Below are 22,919 nucleotides of genomic sequence, written 5' to 3' on the forward strand. Positions count from 1 at the left end.
TCTGTTTAATTAGGACCTTTGTATGCTTTTAGATATATTTTGCTTGTTTAAAACCGTAAGCTGCCTCGAGTCACATTTTCAGGGAAAAGGCAGGGTATAACAAAAGCAGCAACTAGAGCTAGGCAGAGGATAGGAATTTGCTGGCTACAGTTACACTGCTAAGAAGGAGAATGCAGGAAGAAGAGAGTGAGAAGAAGTGTAGCCAGACCTGAAAAATATCAGCTTGTTGGCCAGGACGTAAGAGAACAGACATGACCAAAAGGGAATACGCCAGGGAACTCTAGCTACCTGCCTCTCTACCTCCTGTCCCCTGTTGTTGATCTTGTTGCGCACCTTCATTTCCGACTTGTGGTGACCCTAAGGGGTTTTTCATAGAGTTTTTTTGAGAAGTTTCTTCAGGGAGGGTTTGCCATTGCCATCCTTTGAGGTGGAGAGAGTTCCACAAGGCCACCCAGAAATATGTACTTTTCCTCTCATCCTCTTCTTTCCCCAGTTCACTACAAGACCAGTTTTCCAAAGGGTCTGAAAGAGGAAAAGTTATTTTTTTTGGACTCAAAGATACAGCCAAGTTACGTCTGTAGAATCAGTACGTAGAGATCTTGTAGCACCTTTGAGATTAACAGATAGTCTCAAAGGTGCTACAAGCTCTCTCTATGTAACTATTTTTGGACTATAATTTTAGTAGTCATGCTGTTTGGTTTTTCTGGGAGAGTCATTCCAAAAACGTAACTTTTCTGAGCTGTGGTGATGGCAGCAGTTTGCATTATAGAACATGATTGGGACTCAGGAACAGAATAATAGGCATGAATACATTCTCCTTACTGGGAAGTTTATTATATGAAGAATGTGTCTTCATTTCAAACCAAATACCTCTCCTTCCTGCCACTGGTACCCCAACGCTTTCTCCAAGCTGGTTTCATTAAGAAGTTATTCATCAGCTTCCAAAATTATCTCCTTCTCCCTCCCTTCTTCCCTTTCATCAAGTGAAATACTTAACTCCCATGGAGTCCATGTGTTTTTACCTCCCAGTGGCATTCATTCTCAGCTCTCCCCACCTCTTTTTGCTGTTTTCAAAACTCTAATTCTGTGACTCATTCCTTCCGCAAAACAAACAGGCTCTATTTTTTACTTTTCTTCCCTCTTTGGAAAAAAACACAACACCCTTCCCTGGAGAACAACTTGCCTTCAAAAATAAATTAAAATAAAATGCTGCACCTCTTCCGAGCTTTCCATTTTCCAAAATGGCTGGAGTCACCCAGCACACAATCCAAAGGAATTTAAGTGCACAGCTGATTCACACATGCACTTGGTGACTCACCACTTGATGACTGGCAGCTGAGCCTGGATCTCCATATGTAGCACAATTATTTCGGGTGGGGTGGAGGATGATCAAGTGGGTTACACCATTTCAGGATGTATTAAGGGATGGGTGAGTGGGATGACTTCTTGCATGGGTATGTTGGTTTGAATGGAAAGGTACTAACAGTGGAATACACAGACACAAACACATATTTAAAGTGCAATCCTAACTGGCTAAAATGAGCTGACACTAGGTTGCATCTACACTGTAGAAATAATGAAGTTTGATACCACTTTAACTGCCATGGAGATTGGATCCCACTTTCTGAACCTTCAGTTTTGGTGTAAGAGAAAGAAAATTATCTAGCAATTTTACATGTGGAGATACAAGACTAAGCATGCAAGAATTAGTTTACTCAAGGACTTTTGCTAATATACTCAAGGACTTTTGCTAAAAGTATAGTGTCTAGATCAAGAGAAGTAATAGTGTCACTATATTTTGCTTTGGTCAGGCCCCACCTGGAATATTGTGTACAGTTCTGGGCACCACAATTCAAAAATGACATTGAGAAACTGGAGTGTGTCCAAAGGAGGGAGACTAAAATGGTGAAGGGTCTGGAAACCATGTCCTATGAGGAACAACTTAGGGAGCTGGGGATGTTTAGCCTGGAGAAAAGAAGGTTAAGAGGTGATATGATAGCCCTGTTTAAATATTTGAAGGGATGTCACATTGAGGAGGGAGCAAGCTTGTTTTCTGCTGCTCCAGAGAACAGGACCTGGAACAATGGATGCAAGCTGCAGGAAAAGAGATTCCACCTCAACATTAGGAGGAACTTCCTGACAGTAAGAGTTGTTTGACAGTGGAACACACTCCTTCCTCGGAGTGTAGTGGAGTCTCCTTCTTTGGAGGTCTTTAAGCAGAGGCTGGATGGCTATCTGTCGGGTATGATTTGACTGAGATTTCCTGCATGGCAGGGGGTTGGACTGGAAGGCCCTTGTGGTCTCTTCCAACTCTACGATTCTATGATTCTATAAGTAAAACTGTTGATTAATGTTAAAGATACTCAGTGCTTTGCATGTTTTTTCTGTCTGGTCCACTCCTCCACTTAAATACTCTGAGAACTTTTGTTGTTATTGCCCTGCTGAAGTGGCATAGTCCATCATCACATCGAGATTCTCATCATCACATACTGCTCCAAGTGATAACAGCATGATTGTGTGAATGCACTCATTTTGAAGGCATGGACTTATTTCAGATGTTACAGGCCAAACTGTCTTCTCTTTGTTCAGCCATTAAAGCTGTAGAGAGGAGTACTGGACATTTTAAAGAAATGTTTGTGGATCTTTTAAGTCTTTATGTCTCAATTCTATTGCACCTACTGGGTTTTAATATGGAAAATTATAAACCACTTTGGAACTTTTTGGAATGAAAGGTCCAACAAAAATGCCCTCATAAAGAAATAAGTGTTTTGAAAAGGGGGATGTTATGTGCTTCTTGGTGTTCATTGTTTTCATCTACCAGTCCATCCAAGCAGACAGCAAAAGAAACTATATGAAAAGAGAAAGCTAGTACCTCTGCAGGGAAAAAAGCATTATGCATTATGTACATTCTACTTGTTGGAATATATTGGTTTGAATGAAAAAGTACTAAAAGTGAAAACTATATGAAAAGAGAAAGCTAACATCCTTTTGAGTGTCTTCGTGAAAATGGGAGCTTTCAGGCTTTCTAGGATGGCAGGTTGGCAGGAAACATTGTGTTGTTAATGTTTGCCTTCATGATATTTCTGATTTATGGCAACGCTATCATGGGGTTTTCTTCACAAGATTTTTTCACAAGGAAGTGGCTTTTGCCTTCCTCTGAGGTGGAAACCCACCCAGTGGGTTTCCATGGCCAAGCATAGATTTGAACCCTGGTCTTCAGAGTTGTAGTCCAAAGCTCAAACCACTACTGCACACTGTCCCTCATGGAAGAAGCTATAGTCTTCTACAGTCCTTGCTTGGCTTTCGCCCTCCTGCAAGATACAGGTTCAGCTCTCCCTGATGTTTCAGGACATGAAATGGAGCAGCTGACCAAGAAGGATCCTCTTACTGCTTGTGTTCTGATAGCTGGTTCACTACAGCAGATATCATCATCATGTGCCAACCATAAGAACACAGTATGCAATAATCTAGCAACTAGCAAAATTAAAATTATGCTTTGTAATTACAATACCATATGCACAGCCTGTATTTACATGTATATAGTTTCATGTAGTTAAAGTGAAATTTTGGTAAGATGTGACATTTAAGAAAATTTTAAAATTTTAATTACTTTTTAAATTAACAAATGAACAAAACCCTGAGGCCTCTCTTTTCTCCTCTCCACTGAGCCTGGCTCCTTCACATGATCTTTTCTGCTGAGCTTTAGTATTTTAAAGGGATGCAGACAACTGCCACAGCCCAATTGTGCCATAAAGCAGATGTTTGGAGAGCAATGGTGTCACCCCTTCTTAGGATGGCACCTGGTACATCCCTCATCGCCTGCACCTCCCCAGTGACTCCCATGCTAAAAGTACATACATAGTGTAGTACATACATAGCTGTGTTTGGGCAGTGGGGGAGAGGAATAGATGAGTCTGGGTTGGGGAAATAAGAGCAGTCCTCAAACCTGTTTGAGGACAGAGGAAAAACAAGAAAATGCCTTGAGGATTAAAAAACAAGAAGCCTTGTTGGGGTTTGCAAACACACAAAAAATCTCTTTCTAGTGTTTTTAAAACTTCCAATTATTTCCACTCCTATCCAGGACTAAAAATAAAAAAAATTACACTGTTTTCAAATTTGTATCCTGGGCTTCGAACCTATCAGGAGTTTCTTTTGCTGGTTACAAAAGGGTGCTGAAAGGAAGACATGAAGGGGGCCATTCTTTTCTGTGCCCACAGGGACGTAGCTAGGATTTTAGGAAGGGGGGGGTCCAGACCAAGTGCCACCATTATAATGGGGCTTGGGTGCTGCGGCACAGCAGCACACACCATTCATTTTTCTAATGGAAGGGGGGGTCCGGACCCCAAGAATCCCCCCCTTGGCTACGTCCCTGGTGCCCAGCAGTTAGCTTTCTTCACAGGGAATCCTGTGGCAAGCAAAAGCTTCCTGTAAAAGGCTGGAAAGACAGACTGATTGGTTAGAAGCATAATCCATGAAACCGATGTTGGATGAGGACACCTTCACTTCAGTCCAACTAAGGAGCATAGTCATCCTCTGATCATCATTCCAGCCAGTCCTCCTTTGACCAAATTCCACAAACCAACTCCCTCGATTTAAGCCATACATGTGAATTCTAGTGTAGTCATGCCCTATCATAGGTTTCTAATTCTGATATGTGGAGGCCTAATTCTTGTCACATCCCCTAAGGTAGCAGTTTGGGCACTAAACTAGATTATTTTGTGGGAAATCAAGGCTAGTGTGCCTCTTTCACCCCTTTTGGGGGATTGGTTTTCAGAATCTTAGAGGCTGAGACATTGGAACAAGCTCAGCTCATGGGACTATCATCCCTGCCTCACATCAAGATGGCAGCAGAAACCATACAGTGACTTTTGCCCATGTGAATCCCATTCAACATGTCTCCCACCAGCAGGTGGGCTGGGAGCAGGTGTTACTGGGGAGCATTCCGGTTGCCTGATGGTTTGGTCCATCTGCTATGGTGCACGAAGGCTTTAACAACAGTAACCAATAAAGCTGTGGCCATTTCAACCCCTGGATGCTTTGGGAAGCATCCTGTTAATGACATAGGTGCATCTCCATGGGGGCTTATGCATGCGTATTTATCTCTTTTTGAATGGACCACATGGGTATTCTCTAGTCTAGCCCTTTCTGTACTGTTTAAAACCTCTCCTGCAACAGCTGTCAAATCCTGGTAGGGGCTTCTGCTGCAGCTACTTCTAACTGGTGGGAGGGAGGTTTGTAATTCAGATGATAAAGATGAAATTGATCTGGGTCCTGAAGGTAAGGGAGTGAAGGTGCATTTCATCCATTCCAACTGCAATTACCCTGGCCCTGGAGGGAGAGAAAGAGAGGCAGGAACAGCTTCCCCAAGTCTAGCCCACAGACAGATGAGAGGCCATCCCACCATTCCAACTACCACTACCTTGGCCTCGGAGGGAGAGAGCAACCAGCAGTATTTGCTGGACTTGATCCCCTTCCCCACTACCATTCTCTTCTCCTTTTGTCTCATGTCTTTTTTAGATTGTAGACCAGGGGGCAGGGTACTATCTAATCAACCATCTGTAAGTTGCTCTGACAGCCTCTGTGGAAGCAGAGCAGGGTATAAATACTCTAAATGAATGAATGAATCTGTGAGCAAATCCTCATTTCTCTTCCCCTCCCTACCTTGCTTCCCCCCCCCCCCCCCCGCTCATCTGAATTACTTCATTTGACTGGTAAGCAGCAGCAGTGGATCCTCCGAGGACTTGACAGCTGCCGGGGGAGGACACAGAACTGCACGGGTGTCTGTTATAGGGTTTTGACCATTGCCTTATGTTTAATGTGTTTCATTCAAGCCATCATCATCACTAGCAGCAGCAACCCATCAGTGTAAATGGATGCAAGAAAGTGTAGTTGTGAACTTGGGTGGCTTTAAAGGGGTTAGAACCAGAGTGGTCAAGGTGTCTCGGTGTTCAGACTTTGCCATGTTGAGTGGCAAGTTCTGACTGGGAGTTCTTTTTACATATATTTAAATTAAGGTAGACCATTCCAGTTTGATCACTTGAAGACCATTCCAGTATTTAGGGAACCTATTTATCAGGAACCCTATGCATGTGGAGAATTCTATTTAAATTCAGACAAAAAACAACAGAAATTGCATTCAGAACTGGCCTCAGGAAACAGAAAGGACTGGATCAGGACAGTACTGCCTACAGGCTATATTCAGTCCACCCTTCAAAGCACTCAGTTCAGTTCAACTAATAAATGTGTTATTGGGCACTACTATGAGTTAGTTGCCTTTATATCCTGGCTGTTTCCCAACCAATGCATACACTGCTGTCTTCTTCTCCACCTCATTCATCAAACAATCCTTTGAGGTATGTCAAACTGAGAGGAAGTGATCAGTCTGGAGTTTCATGGCTCATAGGCACTAGAATTCAGGTCTCTGAAATTGCAGTCCAGCACTCTAGCCACTATGCCATGTTGAAGTGCCATGCTGTCTCTCAGAATGGCACATCAGCATATGGAGATGATGATGATTGCTGTTGCTGCTGCTATTTGTATTATACCTTTCTCCCAAAATTGGAGTTCAAAGTGGCTTACAATTTAAGAGAACCATACAGTTAAAAACATAATGTCTCCGACTGCTGCAGTGACCGAGGATGGCATCTCTCCTCTCGTGACCTGTCTGGAGTCGGTAATGGGCTGGATGAGGGAAAACTGACTCAGCCTAAATCCAGAGAAAACGGAGGTGCTCGTGATAGTTTCCCCTGGCCCGGGGATGGTGGTGATTCCACCTGTCCTGAACGGGATCATGCTTCCCGTGAAGGACTCGGTACGCAGTCTGGGGGTGCTCCTTGACTCGTCCCTCCACCTTACAGCTCAGGTGGACGCGACGGTCAAGAGTACCTGTTACCAGCTTCGGCTGATACGCCAGCTGCGTCCCTACCTGGGCCAGAGGGACCTTGAAACCGTAGTACACGCTCTGGTAACCTCTCGTTTGGACTTCTGCAATGTGCTCTACATGGGGCAACCCTTGTACCATACCCGGAAGCTACAATTAGTGCAGAATATGGCAGCCAGACTGGTCACTGGTACATCCAGAGCCAGTCACATAACACCAGTGCTTAAAGAATTGCACTGGCTGCCTATTCGCTTCCGGGCGCAATACAAGGTGTTGGTTATTACCTGTAAAGCCCTAAATGGCTTGGGCCCAGGATACCTTGAGGACCGCCTCTCCCCATACAATCCGCCCCGCACCCTCAGAACATCTGGGCAGCAGTTATTGAGGGTTCCAGGGGCCAGACTAGTCTCCACGTCCAGGAGGACTTTCACCATCTCGACCCCAACCCTCTGGAATTCGCTGCCCAACGAGCTCCGCTCGGCCACCTCCCTAGCCCAGTTCAAAAAGGGGCTGAAGACCTTTCTGTTTAAACTCGCATTCCCTGATATAGGCCCCAACTAGCTTCCCCCCCCTCTATGTCAGCAGTGGCAAGCTGGCCAGAATTGTTTTAACTGTTTTTAATGTATTTGGATCTGTTTTGTGCATTTGTAACTTTGTATCTTTAAGATGTTGTACACCGCCCTGGTTATACAGAAGGGCGGTATATAAATAAAATCTTTATTATTTATTTATTTATTATAAGGGCTGGGTTGAAATTTATCTTCAGCACCTTATTTAGTATTATTTTATTTATTTATATCCTGCCTTTTTCCCCGATATAGGGACTCAAGATGACTAACAGCAAATTTAAAACAGTACGACACTCAGTGTGGCATAATGGTTTGAATGTTGGGCTATGACTCTGGAGACAAGGGTTCAATTCTCAGCTTGGCCATAAAACCCATTGGCTGAACTTTGGCAGGTCACATGCTCTCAGCCTCAGGGGAAGGCAATATCAACCCTCCTCTGAACAACTCTTGCCTAGAAAACTCAATGATAGATTTGCCTTAGGGCTGCCATAAGTCAAACAACTTGAAGGCACATAACCAGCACCATCACAAGCTAAAAACAATACAAAAACATTAAAATGTGGATACAAAGTTTGAAAAACAATTTTTGAAATTTAAAAGCGATGCATATTAAAATGTATTAAAAGCTTTATATAAACCTTAAAATCTGAATTAGACAGGATTAAAAAGCCTAACCCTCATCAGTTTAAAAAGCCTGATGGCACAAGAATGTTTTTACCTGTTGCCAAGATGAAAGTAGGAATGAGGCCATCCTGGCTCTTCAAGGGAAGGGGTTCTAGAGCCTGGGAGCAGCCACCAAGCAGGCCCTCTCCCTTGTTCCCACCAAGTGAACCTAAGAGGGTGGTGGGGCATAGAGTAGGGTTTCTCCTGCCTCATTCCGACTTACCCAAAAATCGGTGTCCGATTCAAATCGACAAATTTATTTGAAATCAGATCATGATTCCCACTGCATTTGTGCCAGAGGATGGAGGGGGCAGGCTGGGAGGATGGAGGAGAGGCAAGGCCAGGATGGGGATGGAGAAGCCGGGAAGCCGGCGACTTCCAGGGCAGATTCGAATCCGCCTGGTTCCCACTTGGGCTGCATCGATTTATCTCAAAATAAATTGATTCAGCCCAAAAGACCCAGGAAAAACCAGTGTCTTTTTGACATGGGTTAAACGGGTCAAAAGCAGGAGGGTCTCTTCCCATATAATCCACCCTGCACTCTTAGGTCCTCTGAGAGGAATCTTTTGCAGCCAATGAAGACTAGGCTGGATGCAACTTCCCAGGGGACCTTTTCATCAGCCACTCCAAAACTGTGGAATAGCCTCCCATATGAATTTCGTCAGATTGATACCCTTGAAGCCTTTTAAAAGGCAGTTAAGATAGATCTTTTCCGGCAGGCCTTCCCCGACTGATTCCAATTAAAGCCAATTATTATTCATCTGTCTTTATAATTTTTAAATTAGATTGGAATTTTAAGATGAATTGTTTTTAGATTGTATAATTTGTTGTTTCTTGTTGGAAATGGGGATTGCGATTTTATGACTTTGTATTGTTATTGATATTTGCTTATTTTTTGGAACCTGCCATGATCCAAAAGGGAGAGGTGGGCTAAAGATAAACATTATTCTTATAATCGCTTCAGCAATTTGGATTAAGTGGGAACCATGCTCATTTAAATCGGATGATGCCGAATCACGATCCGTATTAAACTGTAGTGGGAATGAGGCCCTGATAATCTTTGTGCTCTAATGGACTTGTGAAAGGGAGATAGAGTGCTTCAAATAACCCAGCCCTCAGCTGGTAGCTGTCTGAGGAATTCAAGACCACATTGTCTCTGCTTTCTCCTCTCACAAACCTTTGTGGTAGGTTTGGTGGAGGGATGGTAACACAGTCGGATACTAAACTTGGTGGCAGATCACAGATTTCCTCTCAGCCTTCTCCAGAATGTGTCCAACATACATGTGTCTACTGCTGCTGTATGTCAATGGTGTCAACTCTCTCTTCTGAAGCAAAAAACACATACTTAATAGACTGTCCATCCCTTTGCAATTCAACACCCTCCAACGACCCTTAGTTTTCAATTCTGATAAAGGCATGCTTATTACTGCAAGCATTTGTTGAACTTAACATCTCACTGTAGACCACGTAAAGATGTATTCATTTATTTTATTAATTTATATTCAGCCTTTCTTCCAGTGTGGAAGCAAAAGTAGCTTACAAAGTAAGTTAAAGCAGAATAATTGAAACAGTATACAGTACAAAGGTTTTAAAGAATCTTGAACAATCAGTTCAACTATAACATGAATTTAAAAGAATTTAAAAATATTTAACATATAGTAAAAAAAATTACTGTAAACACATTGTACATCCTTCTACCCCAATCAATTAAAGGCTGAAGTGTTTAAATTAAAATATATTTGCCTGTCGGTGAAAAGAGGAAATGTTGTTGTGGGTCTCCAAGTCACTTTCAATTTATGGTGACACTTTCCTTGGCATGATATCTTTGCTATTTCCTTCCCCCGAGATTGAGAGCATGTGACTCAAGTAAAGTCATCCAGTGGGCTTTTATGGCTAAGCAGGGAATTAAACTCTGGTCTGCAAAGTCTTGGTTCAACACTCAATCTACTATGCCACAATGGTTCCCTCCTGTGTTGTTGCTAACAATAAATAAATGCTATGAAATGAACCCATGAGGGTGGTGGGACCATGAGGAAGCCTTGCCCCAAAGACCATAAGAGTTGGGCTGAGATGTATGGTTTATGTTAATCTGTGCATTGTGTATTTATACATATGTTACATTTTATTGATGTTTTGCACTTTGAAGCTTTTGGAACTAAACAGTGTATGGATGTTTTTAAATAAATAAAAATAATTTGAAGCCACACTCTTCAAGAACAGACAAATATATAAACACACATACACACACACCACTTGATGCCTTAGCCAGGGAGCAAAACTAATTAAATACAATGGGATTTATTTCTTATGAGACCGGCATAGGATTGCCTTGTAAATCTGCTCAGCATGAGGCAACTTCAAGATTGCTACAGAGCATTTGCATGGAGCTGATTAATGAGATTTCCCTCTGGAATTCATTGCCATCAGTTATGCAAAAATGAACCAAGATGGTACAAGAGCCAAACATTTGTTCAAGGAAAAGAGGAGAACTTTCATTCTCTCTCTCGTGATTATCAAACCTATATCAGAGCTTGGAAAGGTTACTTTTGGGTCTGCATCACCAAGAACACCTCAGCCAGTAACCTATCTTGCAAAGTTCCCAGAAAGAACTTCCATGCTGTGTTAAGTTTTCAAAGAAAGAATCATAAAATCATAGAGCTGGAAGATACCTCAAGGGTCATCCAGCCCCATCCCCCTGCTAGACAACCAAAGCACACTCAACAGATGACCATCCAGCCTCTGTTTGAAAACCTCCAAAGAAGGAGACTCCACTGCACTCTGAGGTCAAACAGCTCTTACTGTCAGCAAGTATGTTTCAGTGGAATCTCTTTTCATGGAGTTTGCAACTATTGCTCCTTGTCCTAGTCTCTGGAGCAGCAGAAACCACGTTTGCTCCATCCTCAATATGACACCCCTTCAAATACTTAGACAAGGCTATCATATCACCTCTTAACCATCTTTTCTCCAGGCTAAACATACCCAGCTCCCCAAGTCTCTTCTCGAAGGGCATGGTTTCCAGATCCTTCACCCTTTTGGTTGCCCTCCTCTGGATACACTCCAGCTTGTCAGTTCTGAACTGGATGCATTATTCCAGAACTACCCTGCTTTGCAAAGTTCTCAGAGAGAGGAGGGAATCCTATAGTTCTTACATGCTCTAATTCAAGACCTAAAAAGCCAAATATGCGGGAGCTGTCTACCTACCAGGTGCTGAAACACACACAGGCTCTTTTTCATTGAGAGATCCTGCAGTTAAGAAGAGCTCCCTGCAGAGGGAGAGTTTTGCAAACACTACTAGAACTGCACAGCCATCAGTTTCAGTCAGCATCCAAGCACTCTGCTAAGCTCCATGCCGATTCATAAAATGATCAACATTTTTGAAAATTGCAAAATTACCCACTCTAGTTCAGAAGTCAGCCTTCTGGTTTCCCACCAAGCTCTTTTATTATTAACAGACATCTGGCAATGACCTGCCTGTTAACTAGATTTTGGAGAAGTTGCTTTCTTTCAGTTACAACTCCCCAAATCCAACGTTTAGCCTGGAGCTGCATATCCCCCCCCCCTTTTTTTTTTTTTTGAGGTCAACAGGATTTCACAATGACTTAACTCTGGATGGGTTGTGCTTTTTATTTGGCATTTCTCTACTCTGAAGTATTACTGAACAATGAAAAAGAGGGAGAGAATGTAACAAAGACAGGAAAGCAGATGATGAATTTTGGCAAATGAGATCAGTAAGTTGGGATGTTAAGTGCCATGGATATCACTAAGCCTTGGTTCACTTTTGACAACTGTAAGAATGACAGTTCTTCACACAAAAAGAAATAAGATGCATTGACAACAGGCACTGTATTTCCAGGGAAATCTCTTTACGTCACAGTGACACTCTCCTTCCTCCGCCCCATCTCCCAGGTGGTGGATTACTTACATCTAGGGAAGTATATTCATTTTCAGGCATTCTGGAAAGGATAATAAATCAAGCTTTATAAACAACTTTTATAAATTGGTGTGCATACATTAATCTTTACAAACATATCTGACAAAAGACTAACAATACCCAAGAATGTTTAACTATATACAGATTTCAGTTAGGAAGGAAGTTCCATTAGTTTACTCCACATGATGGGAAAGGAGTTCAACAGTAGGGCTGTAGTACTATTCCAATGAAATTCAGAGTTGTTATAATTTTAGATTTGGCGTGACATGTAGCTGTACTATGTAGACATCAGTGCACGCGCACACACAAAGTTGTAGCATTATCCAGATATAAGATAAAATATAAGCCAAACTGTCTGAAAACTAAGGTCTGATAAAACAAGTTAACAAGAAGAACCAACTGTTGCATATACTGAGGAGAGATGAGTGTTGTAATGAATCCATGGAGATAAAGGCTATTAGCCCCGGCAGTGCAGTGGAGATTTCACATCAGGTGCAGTATCCCTCTAACTACCAGTCACTACCTTTCATGCCCACTTTGTGCCTTTTCATGGGAACAAGATTGGCGACATCTGCCAATCATAGCAGGGCTCTTCTTACATGTTTATGGAGGAAAGGTTTCCATAGGCAAGGTTATGACTTTGAGGCAAGCTTGACACCTACAGCCCACAAAACACAGCAATCTTTGGCAAGGATGGAGTGGTTTAAATTGAGATCTGGGGTGGAAACTTCAGATATACTTGATGGGAAACAATAGGTCAGATCTACTGTTAATCCAACTTGGAACAGAGCCACTGAGATTTAACAGTGTCACTATTAACTCACGTTCCACTGCTTTCAATGGGTCTGTCCTAAGCAGGGCTGAACTTACATTCAAAACTAAGTCCTTTTAAATGGTAATGACTTCGCTCAAAGTTTTCAAACTTCAAACAGACAATTGGAAACCAACCAATAACTGGCTCTAGACCTCAGATCCATCACTGCACTCTCTCTTTCATCTCTTTTTATGCCATCCTCAGATTCCCCATGTATAAAAAGAGAGCTGATAGGCCAACTGAGCATAAGTGAAAGACAAAAGATGGTCACGTGAGCTTTGGTAGACTTAAGTCTACTTTCTCTGATGCATTGTAGATTTGGTATAGCATGTAGCTGTGGCATTAGACATCAGCGCATACACACAGTTGTAGCATTTCACTGAGTGCTCCTATCACTTTTATGGATGACCACCTAGAAAATACTCAGATACAAGCCAGACTGTCTGAAAAGTAAGGTCCAATAAAACACATCAACAAGAAAAACCCGCTGTTGCACATATTGAGGAGAGTTGAAGGGTGAGAAGATGTCATGGAGGTAATTCTTTTAGCCATGGAGGCATCTGAGGAGGTAGGGTGAAGTCTACCAAAGCTCATGCTACCAACTTCTCCCAAAGGGGCTCTAAGATCCCTTTGCATACTTATTTTTTTCCCCAGACTAGCACAGAGATGTTTTTGAATCCTATCCACATCAAAGATACTGCTCCAGGGACCCCCATGTAAATGATGAAAAGGAAGAGAGCAGGGAAGGAGTTGGAGGAGAATGAAGAAAAAGAGGAAAGCAGAGGGAGGTGGGAAAAGAGACAGAAGAACAAGAAGCAATTAAAGTGGAAAGAAAGTATGCTGAGTGAGGAGGTGGAGGGAAGAGAAGGTATATGGTAAGGTAGTGGCATGTTTGGAAAAGATGTATAAGGAGCATAAGGAGATGAAGGAAGATGCTTGATAATACTGGAGGAGACAAAGAAATTACTAAGAAACATGATCTTGAGTATATTTGATGTTGGTGATGTTATGATAGTAGGGTAGTTGATGACAGCATATGGATGTTAATGTTTTAAAATGCTTTGTAGGCTTTGTATATTTGTTGAATAAAGAGTTGAAAGAGACCTCAAAGGCCATCCAGTCCCACCCCCTGCTATGTAGGAATACACAATCAAAGCACCATGGCCATCCTGCCTCTGTTTAAATGTACATTATATATATATATATATATATATATATATATGTATGTATGTGTATCATAACATCACCAACATCAGATATACTCTAGCTCCTATTTATTAGTAATTTATTTGTCTCCTCCAATATTATCAAGCAACTTCTTTCATCTCCTTCTTCTTTCATTTCCTTGTCCTTTCACTTTATACCTCTACTTCTTTCATCTCCTTATACATCCTTTCCACACATGTCCTAACCATAGCACAGACCTTCCCATCCCTCCTTGTATCACCACTCCTTCTCACTCATCACACACACGAATGAGAGAGTTGCTGCTCCAGGGAAAGTGTGACCCCCTCCCCCCAAAGGGACCACAAAAAAACAACTAGCACTTTCCACAGCTACCCTCCCAATCTGCCCATGCAAGTTCTGGATTGCTGCTAACACATCTCCCCCTGAGGTTTCGTATCTTTGTTGAATAAAGAGAGACAGACAGACAGAATTGCAGAGTTGGAAGAGACCTCAAAGGCCATCCAGTTGAACCACATTCCACCATGCAGGAACTCACAATCAAAGTATCCTCAACAGATGACCACTCAACCATTCTTTAATAGATAGATAGATAGTTACTGGTCTAGGGGAGGTGTGAACCCCCCCCCCCCCCCCACACACACAAAAGGGATCACAAAAACACAACCAGCACTTTTCACAACTACCCTCCCAACTCGCCCATGCAAGTTCTGGATCCCCCCTCACACATCTACACCCAGCGGTTTTGTATATTTGTTGAATAATCAGACAGACAGACAGACAGACACTGGTCCAGGGGAGATGTGAACCCCCCCCCCCCAAGGAAGAAGAACAACCCAACCAGAACTTTCCACAACTACCCTCCCGACTCACCCATACAAGCTCTGGATTCCCCCTCACATAAACAGACAGACAGGCAGATAGCATCATAGCCTTGGAGGGGAACCCCAAGGGCCATCCAGTCGAACCCCATTCTGCCATGTAAGAATCCCTGACAGGTGGTCGTCCAGCCTCTCTTTAAGAGACAGATAGATAGCAATAGACAGACAGATACTGGCCCAGGAGAGGCATGAAATCCCCCAAAGGGACCACAAAAACCCATCTCGCCCTTTCCACAAGTATCCTCCCAACTCACCCATGCAAGTGCTACCTGCCTACCTACCTATTAGAGAGACGGTGGGTGGCCATCTGTTGGGGATGCAATAGCACCTTCATAGATAGAGGTCCAGGAGTGGTGTGAAATTCCCCCCAAAAAGGGACCACAGAAACCCCAAACCAGCACTTCCCACAACTCCCCTCCCAACTCCCCCCGCGACCCCTAACTCCTGGATCCCTCCCTCCCTCCCTCCCCCTCTCTCTCTCCCCTTTACCTGCATTCCTGAGCTTGCGGTTCTTGAAGACGGAGAGGATGACCAGGAGGTTTCCCAGCAGGTCGACCACAGTGGTGAAGATCAGGACGCTGGAGAGGGCAGGGACCACCCAGACGGGACGAGGGTCCGCCCCAGCTCCAGCCCCAGCCGCCCCTTCCTCCGCTGCCTCCACGGCCGCCTCTTGTTGCCCCCTCTGGGCTAACCCACAGCAGCAGTTCCGGAGGGAGCCATTCTCCAGCATGGCGGAGCGCCTACCGCCGGAGCCCTGGCATTGACACCTCTCAGCCTCGCTCGGAACAGCGCCTCCACGAACTGCCCCCACGCTCCCGCGCCAGCCAAGCATTTTAAAGACACAACGCCCGCCCCTTTTTCCTAAAAAGGAAAGGGGCGGAGCTCCAGCCTCCAAGTGGGCGGGGGAAAACCCGGCATCCGTATCCAGTCCTCGCTCGCTTCTTCACTGCTGGGAAGGAAAGGGGGCGGGGAAATGGAGAAGCACCGCCCACTCTGCCTTAACACGCCCACTAGCCCCCGCCCACCAGGGGAGGAGCCACTCCTGGGTATAAAAGCAGCGTTCCAGGGGGCTGGTTTTCATTTCTCCGGCAGCTTCCGAAGGAGGAGGTTGGGAAGGTGGATAATGAGGATGAAGGTGATGAAGTTGGAGACAAGGAAGAAGATGATGGTGGTGAAAAAGAAGAAGGTGATGATGACGATGATAGTAAGGCCAGCAACTACATGAAGTATCATAGGATTATGGAGTTGGAAGATACCCCACTGAACATCCAGTCCAACCCCATTCTGTCATGCAGGAACTCCCAATCAAAGCAGAGAAGAGGAGCCAGACCATCATCGTCGTCGTCGTCGTCATCATCATCATCATCATCATCATGGGTGGGTGTGCAAAGGGAAAGGGAATCCTTCCTGCTTGCTCTTCTTCGCTAAACTACACCTTCTCACTCCCATCTCCACCGATGATGATGATGATGATGATGATGATGATGATGATGATCACCACCACCACCATCTTTTCTCTTTCCCTCTCCACTTGCCAACCTTCTCTTACTGGAGAACGAAATGAGGAAGAAGCCAGGTGTGAACCTAGTAGTCATCATCATCATCATCGGTGGGTAGGGAAAGGGAATCCTTCCCACTTGCTCTCCTCTGCTAAACTCCTACTTCTCTCTCCCATCTCCACCGATGATGATGATGATGATGATGATGATGATGATGATGGGTGGAGATGGGAGGGAGCATCTGGGATGTAGCGGAGGCGAGCATGTGGGCAGGCTTCCCTTTCTCTCTGCACACCCACCGATGCGCCGTGACTCCCCGCTTACTCACGGGATTAAGCTGTGCGGCTCCGGGGGATTTGGAAGGAGGAGGCGACGGGCGTCTGTTTCTAGAGGAAGGAGGAGGGCGAGGGTGGGATCTCAGAATCCTAGAACTGGACCTCTCTCCTCTTTTGCTCCCTGTTTCGGTCTCTTTGGCATTGGCCCTGTGGCTTTAATAGCACCCAGCAACGGAGCCAGTAGATGCTCTTTGTGGCAGGAAGGGAAAGTCATAGGAAGAGCTTTCCGGATGTGCAAGAATCATAGAAATTGACAAGGCCACCAGGCCAACCTCCTGCCCTCCAGAAAGACACAATCAAAGCACTAATCAAAGAGGGGAACCCCCCCCCCTCTCAAGTCTATATGAAATCTTGGAAAAGTTACTTTTGGGTCTACATCTCCCAGAACACCCCAGCCAGGGACCTACCTTGCAACGTTTTCAGAAGAGAGAATCAGAGAGACCTCAAGGGTTATTCGGTCCAGCCCCATTCTGCCATGCAGGAACTCACAATCAAGCCACCACCCAGTAGATGGCCATCCAGCCTTTGTTTATAAACCTATAGAAGCAAAGAGCTGGACTTGGAAGAGACCTCAAGGGCCATCCAGTCCAACCCTCCTGTCACGCAGAAACACTCAATCAAAGCATATCCAACAGATGGCAATCCAGCCTCCTAATAATAATAATAATAAAATTTATTTATATCCTGCCTCTCTACAAAAAGCAATTGGAGCGGCTTACAAAGTTAAAATATACAGTCCAAACCCTCAACCCACCCACCCCTTAAAATACAATTAAACTGTGGAATTAAAAACATAAAAACATACTTTTAAAAAAGTACAATAACTGTGGTGAAGTCGGAGGTCAGCAGTTAGATTTTCCTTCTGATGTCCAGAGAACTATTTCTTCTCAAAAACCTCCAAAGAAGAAGACTCCATAGTCCACTGCCAAACAGCTCTTACTGTCAGGAAGTTCCTCCTAATGTTGAGGAGGAATCTCTTTCCTTGTAGTTTTCATCCATTTCTTGAAGCAGCAGAAAACAAACTTGCTTCATCATCAATATGACACCCCTTCAAATACTTATACAGGGCTATCCTATCACCACTTAACCCTCTCTTCTCCAGGCTAAACATACCCAGCTCCCTAAGTCGCTCTTCATAGGGCATTGTTTCCAGACCCTTCACCATTTTGGTTGCCATCCTCCAGCTTGTCAATGCTCATTTTGAATTCTGGTACCCAGGATCTTACACAGTATTCCAGATATGGTCTGACCAAAGCAGAATAGAGTGGCACTATAACTTCCTTCAGTCTAGACATTATACTCCCCTTGATGCAACCTAGCATGATATTGACTTTTTAAATTGCTGCATCACACTGTTGACTCGTGTTCAACTTGTGGTCCACTAAGAGTCCTAAATTTCTTTCATATGCACTGTTGTCAAGCTAGGTCCCCCCCCCCCCAATATCTATGCATTTCATTTATTTGTGGGAGCAGCCACTGAAAAGGCTGTCTCTCCTATCCTCACCAAATGACGAATCCTCTCCTGCACCTTCCTTGCATGCAAATCTCCATTCTCATGTTAAAAAAATTATTGGCTATGTACTGATGCCATGTACTGACAAGAGAGCTAGCATAACATAGTGGTTTGAGTGTTTGGACTATGGTCCAAAACACACTGCAGAAATAATCCAGTTTGGCACCATTTTAACTGCCCTGGCTCAGTGCTAGGGGATTCAAGTATTCCTTGCCTAAGAAAACCCTCCAAAATTCAACCAGCAACTTGAAAGCACACATGAATGAAAGACCTCCAGGCCAGTTTGTCAACAACAACCCTGCTCAACCTTTGCAAAGTCAGGGTCTTGCTTCCTTGGCGAATCTATTCCCTCTCACATTTCCCCCCATCTTTTTTAAATCAGCAGTGCCTTAATCCTCTTGTGTTTTCTATAACTCAGAAATCTTACCAGCAGTGTTTGTCTAAGAAAGCCCCCTCCTGTTATCTAGCCATTTAAAATATATTTCGAATGGATTATGGCACACCCCTGTTTGGGTTTTCAGTATGAAAGTGTCCATTGCAGTTTGGAAATTAACCAATAATATTATTTCAAAATTTCAGGAATCTGCCCATTGGCGTCACTAGGGCTGGTGTCACACGGTGTGGCAATTCATTTGAAATTTTCTCTTTTTGTCTCAGAGAGCCTCTGCTGTCATCTAACCATTTAAAATATATTTCCAATGAGTTATGGCACACCCATTTTTGCTTTTTGCCAAGGTGTTATTGTTCAACTAGCAGTGTCTACCTTGAAGTCAAAAAGTCCATGATATATCTATATATCACTGAATGTAATGACAATAGTTGTGACATCAAGAACTAGCAAAATTAAAATTATACCTTTAAATTGCAGTATCATACACACAGCCTAAATCTATTTATATGTAGCTAGCTTCATACAGTTGAAGTGAAGTTTGGTAAGATGTGATGTTTTTAAAGAAAAATTTAGAGGAACGGAGAAGTCCTCTGGTGCCAGCACCACCTGCACCCTTAGTGACACCCCTAAATCTGCCACAATTTCCAATTAATAATGGCAGGCCCACTTCTTTTTCTTTTAGGAAGCTCCCCATTTTGGAATTTTGATTTGATTTGATTTCTTTTTTTTACTTTGAAGTGGACACTGCCAGTTGAACAATAATAGAAAACACCTTGGCAAATTTTGAAGCACTTAATACAATGTTCCAATAGGTTGAGGCAGGCACAGACAGACATGCTGATCTTTTATTAGGAGAAATAAGCCTTTGTGGACTGCTGCCCAGTGCTTTTGATGCATATGAAGAAATGGGCTGCCGTCCATGAAAGATCATGCAATTTAATTCTTGTTCATCTTGAAGGTGCTAGAAAGCTCCTTGTTCCGTGTTCTTTTTGGCATTCTTCCTGTGGCTTTAATGCCACATAACAAGGTAACCAGTGATGCCCTTTGTGGCATAAAGGGGAAATAATAAAAAGAACCTTTAGGATATGTAAGAATCATAAAATCCTAGAGTCGGAAGAAACTACAAGGCCATCCAGTCCAACCCCTTGTCACACAGGAATATACAGTTAAAGCACTCCCGACAGATGGCCATCCAGCCTCTGCTTAAAAACCTCCAGAGAAGGAGACTCCACCACTCTCCAAGGCAGCATATTCCACTGTCAAACAGCTTTTACCATCAGGAAGTTCTTCTTAATATTTAGGTGGAATCTCTTTTCTTGTAGTTTGAATCCATTGTTCCAGGTCCTAGTCTCTGGAGCAGCAGAGAACAATCTCACTCCATTCTGAATATGACATAGCTTCACATATTTAAACTATGATGTCACCTATTAACCTTCTCTTTGTCAGGCTAAACATACTCAGCTTCCTAAATCACTCATCATAGGGTATGGTTTCCAGACTTTTCCCATTTTGGTCACCCTCCTCTGGACATGCTTCAGCTTGTCAATATCCCTCTCAAATTGTGGGGCCCAGAACTGGACACAGCATTCCAAGTGAGGTCTGACCAAAGCAGAATAAAGTGGTATTATTATTTCCCTTGATCCGAACAATCCTATTGATGCAACCTAAGATCATATTGGCTTTTTTTAGCTGCTGCATCACACTGTTAATTCATGTTGAGCTTGTGGTCTACTAAGACTCCCAGATTCCTTTCACATGCACTGATGTCAAGCCCAACGTCATCCATCCTATATCTGAAGTTTTCCTTTCTTTTTTTTCTGCCCAAGTGTCGCACCTTACATTTCTCTCTATTGAAATTCTTTTTGTTAGTTTTGGCCCTATTCTCTCATCTAATCAGGTCGTTTTGAATTTTGATCCTCTGGGGTATTAGCTACCTTCCTTTCTAATTTAGGATCATCTGCAAATTTGATAAGTATGCCCTCTATTCCATCATCCAAGCCATTGATAAAGATGTTGAATAGCACTGGACCCAGGACAGTGCCCTGTGCCAACCTGCTAGTCACTTCCCTCTAGGATGAGGAAGAGCCATCGGTGAACACCCTTTTGGTTTGGTCTGTCAAGCAACTACAGATCCACCGAAAAGTAGTATTGTCTAGCCCACATTTTACCAGCCTTTTTGCAAGAATATCATGAGGGACATTGTCAAAGGCCTAACTGAAATCCAGATATGTTACATTCACAGTATTCCACTCATCTGCTATGCTCATAATTCTATAACTGGAATTACTGATCTGGACACAATATTCCAGGTGAATCTGACCAAATCAGAATAGAAGGGTACTATTGCTTCCTTCCATCTAGACACTACACTCCTTTTGATGCACCCTAGGATCATATTCATTTTTTTAAGCTGCAGGACGTTTTAAAAGGCATAGGAGAAAAGGGTCCAGAAAAAGGTTGACACTGCTGTTGAGCATGCAAAAATGCCACAACACATTGCATTCTTTAGAGAACTTTCTTTTATGAAGTTTTCACCACTTAGAGTTTACAAAAAAATTGCCACAGTGGTAAAAGAGAGAAAGAAAGAGGTGGATGTCTGAATCTATTCTTAATTGTGCACATTGGCCTTCCAAAGCCAATAGCCAAAAACCATTCATCATCCATTGTTTCTCATCCATAAGAGAAGCTCTACTGAGGAGGCCAAGTTATGAGAGTTATCTCTGGGACACACATTCAGATTGTTATGGCAGCATGCCCTAGTATATTTGGCAAGGACATGGGTGGGTTTTGAAGCTGCTTCCCATAATATGGATCTTGCAAGGAAGGCTCCATATAAATCTCCTTGATGTGAAGATCAATACCTCCAACAAGCCCCTCCATATGTATGGCACAACTTTTATAGGTACTGCCACCAGTGCAACCCGAGATGACATGGATAAGGAAGGAATAGCCTGCATGGTCATCTGGAACATGTGGAAAAACTTGTGAATGACACTCCTATAAGGAAAAAGTGCCAGGAGGAGAATGGAGGACTGAGTGAGGGAGGCCCCTTTAACATCTTGCCCCCTCCTCCAGCCCCGGACCAACTCAGCTTGGGTGTTGGCCCATAAAGCCTTGGGCAATACTAAGAAGAACATTTCTTGTTGCAGTCTCCCTCTTTTTCCGGGTGTTAGATTGTAATCTTTTATTGTAAATCCCTAACGGTAATGTTGTAACTTGTTATGCTGTATTTCCTTTATTATTTCATTGTTTATTGGTATCTGCTTGTTATTTTTTGGAATGGTGGGTTGGAAATGGGGAGTTCTTTTTGATAATTATTGATTTGAATGTAATCATTAGTGTTAAGCTTTTGTCATTATTGAATTGTTACTATATTACTATTATTATTATGTTTTTGTATGTATTGCTAAGTTACATTTGTTTATTGTTTTATGTTGTTATTGTTTATTGCTATTGCTTTGTATTTCCCTACTGTTGTAAGCCACCCGGATTCCCAGTGATTGGGCGGGATATAAATAAATCATATTATTATTAAAGTGCATGTAATTTCGATCCAATCTCTCTGAAGGAGTGTGTTATCCAGTGCAAGCCTATTTGGGCATTGAAGGCTCTTCTTTCAGTGTCACCATCCTTAGCCATTGCTGTCAGGCTGTGGAACTGCCTCCCAAGAAAGCAGTGGCAGCTGAAGGCTGAAATCAAAGGAAATTTCCAAGCTCCTGAACCAGATGGCTGCCATGTCAATTGGGCAGTGGGCTTCAGTCCATATGTTAAAGGAGCCATGCAAAAAAAGGTTCAGCATCTTGGATAGCACCTTTAAATCTGGATTAAAGCCTAGAATAGATTTAACACCCCACTGACATGGGAGCCACCACTGCTTTGAATGCCCTGACCACACTAGGATGGACCAGCCATGTAAACATCATGGCCCCAAAGTGGCCAAAAGCCGCTTCATTTGGCCCATCTGATCTGGGCCAATATTGACTAAAGAAAATCTTGGAACAATTTTTTTAAAGATTGGAAATTATTTATTATCTCCCCCCCCCCTTTCTTTTTTACAATTCCACTGGGACTATACATCATGTTGCAGCCTTATCAATGGAATAGTGGTCAGGCTAGATGTGAATTCCTCTTTGGAATGAAATGAGGATGAAAGAAAGGAATCTTTTATTGGAGGCAAGATGTGTGGCTGAGGCAGCTCAGTGTGTGTATGTGTGCATGTATTTAAAACCAATCTGATTAATGCCAAGCTTCAGTCATA

At 43.2% G+C, this 22,919-nt stretch overlaps 1 protein-coding gene across 1 annotated transcript in view; it reads right to left on the reverse strand.

Moving 5' to 3' along the window:
• The window catches only part of MTNR1B (melatonin receptor 1B), a 60,729-nt gene extending 45,076 nt beyond the window's left edge, over positions 1-15,653 (reverse strand). Inside the window, exon 1 of the mRNA XM_089512853.1 lies at positions 15,413-15,653. Coding sequence (XP_089368979.1) covers positions 15,413-15,653 — 241 coding nt within the window. The remainder of the gene's footprint in view (positions 1-15,412) is intronic.
• Positions 15,654-22,919: the final 7,266 nt, after the last annotated feature.

This window comes from Sceloporus occidentalis, unplaced genomic scaffold (genome assembly GCF_023333645.1).
Source record: "Sceloporus occidentalis isolate IW3139 unplaced genomic scaffold, rSceOcc1.0.p SCAF_2, whole genome shotgun sequence".
Lineage (NCBI taxonomy): Eukaryota > Metazoa > Chordata > Lepidosauria > Squamata > Phrynosomatidae > Sceloporus > Sceloporus occidentalis.